At 46.0% G+C, this 12,689-nt stretch overlaps 1 protein-coding gene across 4 annotated transcripts in view; it reads left to right on the forward strand.

Annotated features, from left to right (window-relative positions):
• The window catches only part of MACF1 (microtubule actin crosslinking factor 1), a 513,108-nt gene that overhangs the window by 152,440 nt on the left and 347,979 nt on the right, over nt 1-12,689 (forward strand). For all 4 annotated transcript variants that reach the window (XM_029570961.1, XM_029570962.1, XM_029570959.1 and 1 more), the window contains 3 exons: nt 1,971-2,109; nt 10,501-10,694; nt 10,826-10,988. In XM_029570961.1, coding sequence (XP_029426821.1) covers nt 1,971-2,109; nt 10,501-10,694; nt 10,826-10,988 — 496 coding nt within the window. The remainder of the gene's footprint in view (nt 1-1,970; nt 2,110-10,500; nt 10,695-10,825; nt 10,989-12,689) is intronic.

The raw sequence follows: 12,689 nt of genomic DNA on the forward strand, positions 1-12,689 counted from the left end.
AACGGAACTCACCTGTCGGCTCATCCATTCATGGCCTGTTTTTTGAAAGGGGTAAAGCACCCCAGGCTACCCCCTACGGTGCTAGTTCCCTTGTAGAATCCTATTCTATATTGCAGTTTTTGACAGGGCCCACTTTTTGGCCACTGTGCAATCCTTCCTTGCACTTGTTAACCCTGAAAACGGTGTTCCTGGTGGCGATATGTTCAGCTCGTTGCATCTCTGAACTACAGGCATTGTTATATCAGGAACTATTCCTTCGGATGATGCCAGGAGTGTTGCAGCTTCGTACCGTTCCATCCTCTTGCCCAAGGTAGTCTTGGAGTTTCATTTGAATCAGTCCCTTTGTTGCCATCCCTAGATAGGCACAAGGACGCAGAAGAATACCACCTCTTCCGCCATTTAAACATCAGTAGGCCGTTGGTGTGATATCTGAAAATTTAAGAACCAGTCCGCAAGACAGACCGCTTCTTTGTTCTTGATGGTGAAAGGAAGCAGGGTGTACCAGCTTTGCGGGCTACCATAGCTCACTGGATTAAGGAGGTGGTCATGGGAGCCTATGTAGAGACAGGAAAGCCACTGCCCTTTCAGGTTAAATCTCATTCCACTAGGGTGGAAGCTGGACTGCTGCCTCCCATTGACATCTGCCAAGTGGCGACGTGGTCCTCCCGCCACACTTTCTCCGGGTTCTATCGCCTGGATGTTCAGGCCCAAGGGCGGTGTTAACCAGACTGCGGGCAGCCTCCCGCCCCGATCGGGAGTAGCTTTTGTACATCCCATTGGTCCTGAGTCCATCTGGCTCACGCTAGGAATGGAGAAATTACTTACCTGTTAATTTCGTTTTCCTTAGTGTAGGCAGTTGGGGGGTGGATGGGATGGGAGGGCGTGGCCTCTGTTAAACTCCTTCCTCAGACTGAAACCTTTATCGGAGGGGGCGGGGTGTGGACAAAAGGCTCATAGCGATGCCAGGATTGTTTTTGTCATTTTGAAATGTGGGGTGGGTGGGATGCAAGGCCCGATGGGGCATCTTTACTTTATGGTGGTGGGTGGGGGAGAGAGGAAATCAGGCCATAGGCCTCTTTAGTTGGGTTTTTTTTTTTTTTTTCTTATCTGGAACCGTTTTAAAATATCTGTTTGAGTAGTAAGTTATCTGGCTACAGAAAGCTGGATATATGCAATATTTGGCTAAGTTAGCCAGATAACTCAACCCCTCCTGGAATGCCACTGCTAAATTATAGCCTGTTAACTACTTATCGGGCTATAATTTAGCCAAGTAGGCATATTCAGACACTTATTTTGCCATTTAGACGGATAACATTTGAAGTTATCCATCTAAATGGCTTTTGAATATGGCCCTCCTCCCTGTATAGAGGACTAGTAAATTCAAGGTATCTTCTTGATTTTGATGAAAAGTATAATCAAAAAGTTTTTCATGATGTGATAGAACTGAACCAACTTTTGAAAGAGGCCATTCCATCAGCAGAGGCCATAAGACCAACACCAGAGAGAGCAGCAGGTTGCCTCCAAAAGGGTGATCTTGAGGGGGTTACCATTTGGGATCCCCTTCAGGAGCCATGGGGTTGGGGCGGGAGGGTAGCAGTTTTAGGATTGAGGATGTTTGTGAATTAGGGCTCTAATTCTTGTGAGAAAGGGAGATGAGCCAAGGTAAGAGTTGGGAACTTGTTTAGTTTTGAGTTATGTTTTATTTTAATGTATTGCTATTAGAGTACTGCTTTTGATTATGATTTTGTATTATTGGTACTATTCTATTGTATTTGTTTTTTTATTTCTTTATATATTGTGAACCAATTTGGGTTTAATTTGAGAAAGATGGTACATAAGTTTGCTAGATAAACAGATATAAAAATGTTTACTGGGAGAGCTGTCATAGGAACAATCTAGGAAGGATATTGCCTCTTGTGCAGTGTTTGAAGTGACTTAATGAATGTTTTCTCCCCGCTCCATTATGGCAGGTTAAAGACTGTGGATGCCCTTGCACGTAGTACACAGGAAGCAGAGGCCCTGGTTAAGGGGTATGAGATGAAGCTGAGTCAGGAGGATGCAGTACCCCTGGATCTCACAGCTATTCAGTCTCAGAGAGTGCTCTTGCAGGTGGGCGTGAGTAAACTGATGCTGCATTACATTCTGTTATGGTACTGCCATATTGGTAACTTGCCTGCTTGGTGTGAAGGTAGCGGACTGCACACACTGCCTAGAAAATATTTTAGAGAGTTCTGGGGATGAGCAGACTGTCGTACATGTGAATTCCAGTGACATAAGGAAGTTCTGGAGGCTAAATTTAGGCTCTTGGAAAATTGAAATCCAGAACCTCCAGGGTTGCATTCTCAGAAATGCTCTCCATTCCACATGTGGAAACCCAGAGGCAGGCCGAGCTGCAGAGTCCGAATGTGTGCAGTGAAGAGGTTGTTATATATATTCTAGAGAAGAGAGAACCTATTCTGGCAGGGTGGAAGCAGGCTGCTGGCGCTACCCTTTAAACTAGAACATGGGAAAGAAGAGAGTCTTTACTGAGGAAGATGTTGGGGTCACCCATACCAGAAACATATTTTGATGATGGTGACTCTGAGCAATCAGATGGAATTACTGTGAAATTGGAGGATGTAATTACTTAGATTGACAGTCTAAGGAATAACAAATCACCGGGACTGGATAGTATTCACCCCAGGGCTCTGAAGGACCTCAAAAACGAAACTGCAGCCCTGTTTCTGGTAATTTCCAACCTATCATTTAAAACAGCTATGGTATCTGGCCAATTTTTGTAAAGAGCTCCAGGGAGGTCGGTGAACCTGACATTGCTACTGGGCAAAATCATCAAAGTTGTTAAAAATAAAATTACTGGACATGATTTAATGGGGGAGAGTCAACATGGCTTTTGCAAAAGGAAGTCTTCCCTTACCAATCTGCTAGATTTTTTATGATGCTGTAAATAAACACACAAAGGTGAGCCGGTTGATATAATCCGCTCCCAGTTATTTAATTCCCTGTTTATTGTAACTGCAAATTCCTCCAACCTTGCACTTGTTATAGTTCTCTGAGTTCGCGGTACATTAAACCGGTTTGATGTGATACCTGTCATGAAAGCCGGTATAATAAAAACAATAAATAAATAAATAATGTATTAGGATTTTCAGAAGGCATTTGACAAAGACTCCTCAACAAATTAAGAGATGATGGGATTGGAGACAGTGTCTTATTGCGTATTGGTGACTAAAAGACAGAAACGGAGGGTAGGACTAATGGAGAAAAATAGTGGAGTGCCCCAGGAGTCTGCTAATTAGGCATATTCATAAATAATGACAAGTGAGGTAACCAAATTTACGGATGACACAATTGTTTTGAATTTTTAAAAAGAAAGGGTATTATGAAGAACTGCAGAAGAACCTTGAGAGATGAAGAGACGGTTTCTAAATGGAAGATGCAATTTAGTGAGGACAACGGAAAGGGAGGCACACGGGGAGGAGGCTGGGTTTCTAAATGGAAGATGCAATTTAGTGAGGACAAGGGAAAGGGAGGCACACGGGGAAGAGGCTGGGTTTCTAAATGGAAGATGCAATTTAGTGAGGACAAGGGAAAGGGAGGCACACGGGGAGGAGGCTGGGTTTCTAAATGGAAGATGCAATTTAATGAGGAGAACGGAAAGGGAGGCACACGGGGAGGAGGCTGGGTTTCTGAATGGAAGATGCAATTTAGTGAGGACAAGGACAAAGGGAGGCACACGGGGAGGAGGCTGGGTTTCTAAATGGAAGATGCAATTTAGTGAGGACAACGGAAAGGGAGGACATGGGGAGGAGACTGAGTTTCTGAATGGAAGATGCAATTTAGTGAGGACAACGGAAAGGGAGGACATGGGGAGGAGACTGAGTTTCTGAATGGAAGATGCAATTTAGTGAGGACAACGGAAAGGGAGGCACACGGGGAGGAGGCAGGGTTTCTAAATGGAAGATGCAATTTAGTGAGGACAACAGAAAGGGAGGACATGGGGAGGAGGCTGGGTTTCTAAATGGAAGATGCAATTTAGTGAGGACAACGGAAAGGGAGGCACACGGGGAGGAGGCTGGGTTTCTAAATGGAAGATGCAATTTAGTGAGGACAAGGGAAAGGGAGGCACATGGGGAGGAGGCTGGGTTTCTAAATGGAAGATGCAATTTAGTGAGGACAACGGAAAGGGAGGCACATGGGGAGGAGGCTGGGTTTCTAAATGGAAGATGCAATTTAGTGAGGACAAGGGAAAGGGAGGCACATGGGGAGGAGGCTGGGTTTCTAAATGGAAGATGCAATTTAGTGAGGACAAGGGAAAGGGAGGCACGGGGAGGAGGCTGGGTTTCTAAATGGAAGATGCAATTTAGTGAGGACAAGGGAAAGGGAGGCACACGGGGAGGAGGCTGGGTTTCTAAATGGAAGATGCAATTTAGTGAGGACAAGGGAAAGGGAGGCACACGGGGAGGAGGCTGGGTTTCTAAATGGAAGATGCAATTTAGTGAGGACAAGGGAAAGGGAGGCCCATGGGGAGGAGGCTGGGTTTCTAAATGGAAGATGCAATTTAGTGAGGACAACGGAAAGGGAGGCACACGGGGAGGAGGCTGGGTTTCTAAATGGAAGATGCAATTTAGTGAGGACAAGGGAAAGGGAGGCACATGGGGAGGAGGCTGGGTTTCTAAATGGAAGATGCAATTTAGTGAGGACAAGGGAAAGGGAGGCACATGGGGAGGAGGCTGGGTTTCTAAATGGAAGATGCAATTTAGTGAGGACAAGGGAAAGGGAGGCACATGGGGAGGAGGCTGGGTTTCTAAATGGAAGATGCAATTTAGTGAGGACAACGGAAAGGGAGGCACACGGGGAGGAGGCTGGGTTTCTAAATGGCAGTTCTGGTCGCCTCATCTCAGATACGTTAGGAATAATTTGGAAAGGAACAGAGAATATTATAATGCTTTGTGCAGATCTGTGGTGTGACTGCACCTTGAGTACTGTGTGCAGTTCTTTTCGCCTCATCTCAGATAAGTTAGGGATAATTTGGAAAGGAATAGAGAATATTATAATGCTTTGTGCAGATCCGTGGTGTGACTGCACCTTGAGTACTGTGTGCAGTTCTGGTCTCCTCATCTCAGATAAGTTAGGAATAATTTGGAAAGGAACAGAGAATATTATAATGCTTTGTGCAGATCTGTGGTGTGACTGCACCTTGAGTACTGTGTGCAGTTCTGGTCTCCTCATCTCAGATAAGTTAGGGATAATTTGGAAAGGAATAGAGAATATTATAATGCTTTGTGCAGATCCGTGGTGTGACTGCACCTTGAGTACTGTGTGCAGTTCTGGTCTCCTCATCTCAGATAAGTTAGGGATAATTTGGAAAGGAATAGAGAATATTATAATGCTTTGTGCAGATCTGTGGGGTGACTGCACCTTGAGTACTGTGTGCAGTTCTGGTCGCCTCATCTCAGATAAGTTAGGGATAATTTGGAAAGGAATAGAGAATATTATAATGCTTTGTGCAGATCCGTGGTGTGACTCGCGCTGGTGGCAGGGCTCTGGGGGCCTGCTTAGCTGCTGTGCATGTGATCAGGCTGCATGCATAGTTGCAATGGTGGCAAATTCTCACCGCAGGGGATCCTGCAGGGCATGCGGCTCACGGCGTGGCCGGCTAAATTCACAGCCTATCCCTTGGGAGGGGGGAGGGGGAATGGAACCTCCACCATGACAGACAGCAGGAGGAGAGTCACCAGGTCGGCAGGGCCCGCTGCAGAGGTCACAGGAGGGATCGGGGATGTGGCTAATTCGACTGAGGCACGCAATAAGGAGCAGGAGGCGTGCAGAGGGCCCAGGGACTCTTCTCCCCATCTTCAATGTTCCAAACTGTAGCAGAGCACCAGGAATGGGGGGAGAGTCTGGGAGCGAAGATGGAAGATTTCTCAGCGGAGTTTGTTCTGCTCCTTCACAAGGCCTATTTGGCAAGGAAGGGAGCAGGGAGGAAGTGGCCCCTGGGCCAGCAGCTGTGGGGTCCCTCTAAGAGAGTGAAGATGGCCTCAATAATGCCTTTGTGTAGATCCATGGTGGGGCTGCACCTTGAGTACTGTGTGCAGTTCTGTTGGACGTAGCAGACATAGAAAAGTTACAGAGAACGTGAACAAAAAATCTTAAAGGGGATGGAGAAGGGCTAAACAGGTTAGGGCTCTTTAGCTTGGAAAAGAGATGACTGGGAGGGTATTGAATGTAATCATGAGTGGGGTGGAACGGGTAAGTAGGGAACGGTTATTTACCCTTTCAATCAACACTAGGACTCGGGGACACTCCATCAAACTAGCAGCCGGCAGATTTAAAACAAACTGTAGGAAGTATTTTTTCACTCAATGCACAATCAAGACATGGAATCTGTTGCAAGAGCAAGTGGTCAAGGCAACTAACATATCTAGATTTAAGAGAATTGAACAAGTCCCTGAAGGAAAAATCTATAGCCAGGTAGAGCTGGGAAAACCAGAGCTTATCAGTCCATCGTAATACTGCCTTTTTTTTCCCCGAAGCCTCATGCTCATCAAGGTGAATGTGCCCTCCATACCTTGGATTGTAAGAGAGCGCTCGCCTTCTACCTAGAACAGACGATGCCCCATCGCACCTCCACTCAGCTATTCATTTCGTTTGACAGAAATAGGTTGAGTGTTGCTGTTTCTAAACAGATGCTGTCCCACTGGTTGGCTGACTCCATCTCCCTCTGCTACACACAGGCAGGGCTTCAGCTTCCTGGCCCTGTTTAGGCTCACTCCGTCCGGGCCATGTCTGTTTCAGTAGGGCACCTACGGGTGGTTCCTGTTTGAGATCTGCAGAGCAGCAACCTGGAGTTCTCTCCATACCTTTCCCTCTCATTACTGCCTAGACAAGGACGGGCACCAGGACTCCCGTTTCAGCCATGAACCCAACGCTCCCGCCGTTGTTCCCTTTTTGGGTGACTGCCTGCTCCGCTAGTCTCCACAGCTGCAGCTGTTGTGCACGTTTGCACCCGATTTTGCTGCTCATAGTCTGAGAGACCTGAAGCTACTTAATCACCCAGTTGTGAGGATTTCCATTCTGCTTGTCCTTGGAGAAAGCAGAGTTGCTTACCTTTAACAGGTGTTCTCCAGATGTTAGTCCTCACGGAACCCGCCTGCCTCCCCGAAGAGTTGGAATTTTTTCTCAGGGGCTTTTCGGTTGTTCCTTTTCTGCTAATTCTGTGTCATAAGACTGAAGAGGGGCCCTCACATGAAGGCATGGTTAGTGCATGCTCAATAGGCTGCTCAAAGTTTCTAGAAACTTTTTATTTCATGATTGCATCTGATGTTTTTGTTAAGTGTTCTTTATTTAATTTTTACATGATATTGCATATTTATAAATTGCAAATATAAAATTAATACAGATTAATAAGGCATTTTTAATGTTGGTAAGTGCTTGAAATAATAGAAATAAAAAATGTGAAAGTACGATGCATGAGGGCTGTTGCAGACTTAGAAATCTATTGTTAGGTGCACTTTAAGACATTATTTATCGATACGACTACAACTAGCAGGGCTTAGACCTGTATGCTTACTGCCCATCCATGTTAACCTTGGGCCCCACAATAAATTCAGTTCTGGCTACGCTGCTGAGTCAGATCTCTAATTCCATCCTCAGAGTAGTTAGAAGTAATTCCATTAATGTCTTTGGGGCCGAGGCAATGCTGTGCGCTCAGCCTAGCTCATGGCTTGACGTGTGTTGGATGCGTGTTTTGGACGTACTATAACAACTTCCAGTGCAGTAATGGGATTAACGCATCACATGAAAATGCCATGTAGATGAGGTGAATAGCTATTACTCCCAATGCAAAAAATCACCATGCGCCCAGCGTGTACTTTTTAACATGGAAAATTTAACAGCAGCCCTGAAACTGGCATTAAGTCTTTCATACGTCAAGGGTTCAACTAGAAAAAAAATACTAGCTTGGTTTCTCCTACTTAGTATCTCAATCATACAGAAAAGCAGCATCATGAAAAAATACAAAGGCGTGAAAGAAAACAAATTTCAGTGCGCACCACATACACCCACAATATGCATGCTTCAGGCCGTGTGTGTTGTGCCAGTAAATTAGCTGCCGCGGGATAAAATGGATGTTTGTATCGCGTGTCTGTTTTCGTAAGCTGCGCACATCTCCTGGGCACCCGATCCAAGGACACGCTTGGGAGGCACAATTTATCCCTAACATATCCTTATTAGCGCAGTAGCTCATTTGATTATTGCATCGGGTGCCCAGGAGAGGTGGATGTGCGTTTTTTTTGTCCATCATATTGCATCGGCCCCTGTGTGACAGCTTGTGCGTCTGTATGTATATGCGTGTGTGTGAGCCTGTGTTCGTATGTGTGTATGTGAGAGCCTGTGTGCATGTATGTGCATGTCTGTATAAGAGGCTGTGTGCACATAGGCTCTCACATGCCTGTGAGAGAGGGAGTGTGTGTGAGAGCATTGGCATGTATACGACAGAGGGAGTGTGTGAGAGAATGAATGTTAGTGTGTGTATGTGTGCATGTGTGTGAGCCTGTGCTCGTATGTGTGTAATGTGAGAGCCTGTGTGCATGTCTGTATAAGAGGCTGTGTGGATGTGTCTGAGCATGCCTGTGAGAGAGGGAGTGTGTGTGAGGGCATTGGCATGAATACGAGAGAGGGAGCGTGTGAGAGAATGAATGTTAGTGTGTATGTGTGCGTGTGTGTGAAAGAGAGAAATGTTTGTGCGACCCTATCTCCCCTAATCCATGACAATTTCAGGATGAGTGGAAATCAAAAGATCCCAGGTATGGAGAGTTCCCTGTCCGTAGCAGGATCAGTCCAGACTGCTGGGTTGTGCCTCCCCTCCAGCAGATGGAGTCAGAGAGAAAACTGAACGCACCCCCCAGATATACCGGGGTGCCACCTGCCATCCCTCAGTATTTTCTCTGACTCCAGCAGATTGAGAGGCATAACCTGCGGTCCTGATCCTTTCAAATTTCTACCTTGCTTGTACAGGTTCTTTCAGTCATTTTGTATAAACCTGACTAGATCAAAAAAAAATATAAAGAAGAGAATTATACTAACAGGAAGGAGGACTATTCTATTCTGTTAAAAAAAAAAATAAAAATCTAATAATTAGAGGCAGGTAAATATTTTATTGGTGTTTGGGAAATTAGAACAAATTTATATAATTTTTAAAATTATTGGATGATCAGCTGTTTTGACATTCTTTTTATTGTTATGGTTTTAATAACGTTTTATATCTGATATTGCGTGATGTTTTTCAAGGAATGATGGCTTCTGGTTTGTCATTATTACATTGCATAATTCATTTGGGCTGTAGTTTTCAGTACGACTTTTGGTGGCTTGTTTCTATTTATACTTTATGGTCCGTCTGTATTTTTAATGTCAGTTCTTGCTGTGAAATCACTGACATTTATGGCATTATGGTCGTCTCTTCCTCATTTCCATTTTAAACAGAAGTTTGCTCTTTATTAATTTCACGCATGCAGAAAGGGTTTGGAATGTTCTTGCAGAAAATATCTTTTCATTCACATTTTATTGTAAGTGCTGTTAGTAGTCGGCATGTGCATTCGTTAATCATTTTATTCGTTTCATGTTACGTGTGTATCTCTAGCACGTGCGTAGCCTACCATAGTATACGCATAACTTATGCGTGGAACGCAAAAGGATTAATGAATGCAGATGCATGGTTGGTAGATTAGGTGATTATTTTTAGGGATGGACTTAGCCAATGTTCCTTCTAAGGATCGGGGTTGCATAAAATTGCTAGGTTTTTTGCATCAAAGAAAATAGTGCTGACGGGGTAATGTAACCCAAAACTGTTGCTCAAAGCAGACAGTTTGCACTCCGTATTTATTTATTTATTTATTAAAGGCTTTTATATACCGACTTTCTTGATACAGATCAAATCAACTCTGTTTACAATGAACTAAGCAGAAAATATAATTAACCAATCAACAAGAGATAAAGGAGCATAAAAGTTACATTATAACAAGGATGCCTTAACCTGGAGTAAGAAATAAAGAGGGGGTGAACGAAAAAAAAAAAAATAAATACTATATACAAAAGAGGGGGGCAAGGAGCCAACCTCGTTAATAGATACTATGCATGAGAAATATGGAAAAATGTGTTTACATAAGTGGGTGCTGCACTGGGAAACCTGGAAATCTCTCAGTGAACTGCTGCTGTAGTCCAAGTCTGCCCACAAATATTATGGCCCCTTCCACTTTCCCATTCTACATCCCAAGATTGTTCTTTCCTCTCCTTCCCCTCCTCTCTCTCCCTTTTAGTCTCTTGTACCCGTACTCGCTTGCACTTGTTTACTGTTGGTAGAAGGAAGGTGTAACTGCTTCTGAGAACCGTGTGGTCCAAGGCCTGTGCTGGGATGGGGAAGGGAGGTGGTGGGATGATTTGAGAATATAAGCCAGTCCTGATTAGGTATTCTGTTTAAAACCACCTTTTCTTTCATTCCTTCAGCAATGGCTGTGTGAGGTGAAGGAGAGGAACGCGCTATTCTTAGCCTTGGAAGAGGACGTTGCGAGAGCTACGGGTGTGGAACAGCACATGCAGCAGTGTAATCAGGGGTGCAACGTGAATCTGGAACGCTGCAAAGAAAAGGCATCTCAGCTGCAAGATCGCTGGCAACGCATCCGCGGCCAGGCTGAGACACGGTGAGACAGGAAACTAGGTGGCCTGATGAATGAGCAAAGATGATGCAAATAATCTACCACAAGAAGGAATGAAAGTTTGCAGGCTGGAGCTAGCTTTTTGCAGTAATTGAATTGACCGACTCTTCTTTCAGCCACGGTGGCCTAGAGAGTATCCATGGCCTGCTGAAGCATTACCGTGAATATCATGCAGCACTTATCACATGGATTGAGAGAACCAACTTGCAGCAGGAAATGATGAAGCCTGGACAGGCAGAGGACAGCAGGGCACTATCTGAACAACTCGGCCAACAAACTGTAAGACAACGTGGGGGAGGGCCATGTTATGGTGGCACTGTGTATATCTGAGCCTGTATGAAAGTGCATGGGGGCAGTGAGTGCTGTGTGTTCCTGTGTGTGAGTGTGTGCAGGTGCTGGGGTGATGTGAATATCTCACTGTGTAAGGAATGGGGGTCATGCATGCATCTGAGTACTCTGGGAGGGTGGGGAGAGTAGAGGCTGGGGTATGTATGCAAGTGCATGGGGGCACTGAGTGCTATGTGTTCCTGTGTGTGCAGGTGCTGGGGTGATGTGAATATCTTGTGCATGCTGTGTATCTCACTGTGTAAGGAATGGGGGTCATGCATGCATCTGAGTACCCTGGGAGGGTGGGGAGAGTAGAGGTTAGGGTATGTATGTAAGTGCATGGGGGCAGTGAGTGCTGTGTGTTCCTGTGTGTGTGTGTGTGCAGGTGCTGGGGTGATGTGAATATCTCACTGTGTAAGGAATGGGGGTCATGCATGCATCTGAGTACTCTGGGAGGGTGGGGAGAGTAGAGGCTGGGGTATGTATGCAAGTGCATGGGGGCACTGAGTGCTATGTGTTCCTGTGTGTGCAGGTGCTGGGGTGATGTGAATATCTTGTGCATGCTGTGTATCTCACTGTGTAAGGAATGGGGGTCATGCATGCATCTGAGTACCCTGGGAGGGTGGGGAGAGTAGAGGTTAGGGTATGTATGTAAGTGCATGGGGGCAGTGAGTGCTGTGTGTTCCTGTGTGTGTGTGTGTGTGCAGGTGCTGGGGTGATGTGAATATCTCACTGTGTAAGGAATGGGGGTCATGCATGCATCTGAGCACCCTGGGAGGGTGGGGAGAGTAGAGGTTAGGGTATGTATGTAAGTGCATGGGGGCAGTGAGTGCTGTGTGTTCCTGTGTGTGAGTGTGTGCAGGTGCTGGGCTGATGTGAATATCTCACTGTGTAAGGAATGGGGGTCATGCATGCATCTGAGCACCCTGGGAGGGTCCAGAGCAGAAAGCAAGGAGCGGGATTTGGCCCTTGATTTGGGGTTTTTCCTCCCCTCCCATCCACCCACATTGATCCTGGGTCCACTTCTTCCGTTCTCTCCTTGAGCCTGATTCATCTCGGCCCCCTCAAATTTAAGATCAAACCCTCTTCCGCCTGCCATCCCATGTCCTCCTCTTGCACTCTCATGCCCCAGTCTGGATCCGTTCCCTTCTCTTCCAGCTGTCTCCTCTCTCCTTCCAATCCTAAGTCCTCTTATTCCTCCTCCATCCAATTCCAGATTGAGGGCAGGGAGGAGAGAGGAGGGCAGGCCTGATTAACATTTCTTGCATCCCTGGGCGTACCAAAAGGTTTCCCCTCTCACCCTTTTCTGGCAGTCTTCTAACTTTGGTTGCTCCTCTGTTCCCCATCTTCCATGTTTTGCTGCCACGTCTCCGTTCTTCTCCCAGGCCCTGCAGCACGATCCCCTGTGATGGGAATAGGATGGGGGCGGGAGGTGGCTCACTACAGGGCTTAGGAGTGTTTGCTGGCTCACGGGCTCTGCACTGATCCTTTCTCTGTCTGTATCCACCATATCCTGGGGCAGGTGCTCAACCTAAATCTAGCCCTGGAGAGGGGCCTACCACCGTCAGCTTTGTGTATTTGTAGCATTGGGATCCCACTTATCCCCTGCCCCCAATGCCAGGCTTGTATCTCTGAGCACAGTGATGAAGAGGA

This window comes from Rhinatrema bivittatum, chromosome 11 (assembly GCF_901001135.1).
Source record: "Rhinatrema bivittatum chromosome 11, aRhiBiv1.1, whole genome shotgun sequence".
Lineage (NCBI taxonomy): Eukaryota > Metazoa > Chordata > Amphibia > Gymnophiona > Rhinatrematidae > Rhinatrema > Rhinatrema bivittatum.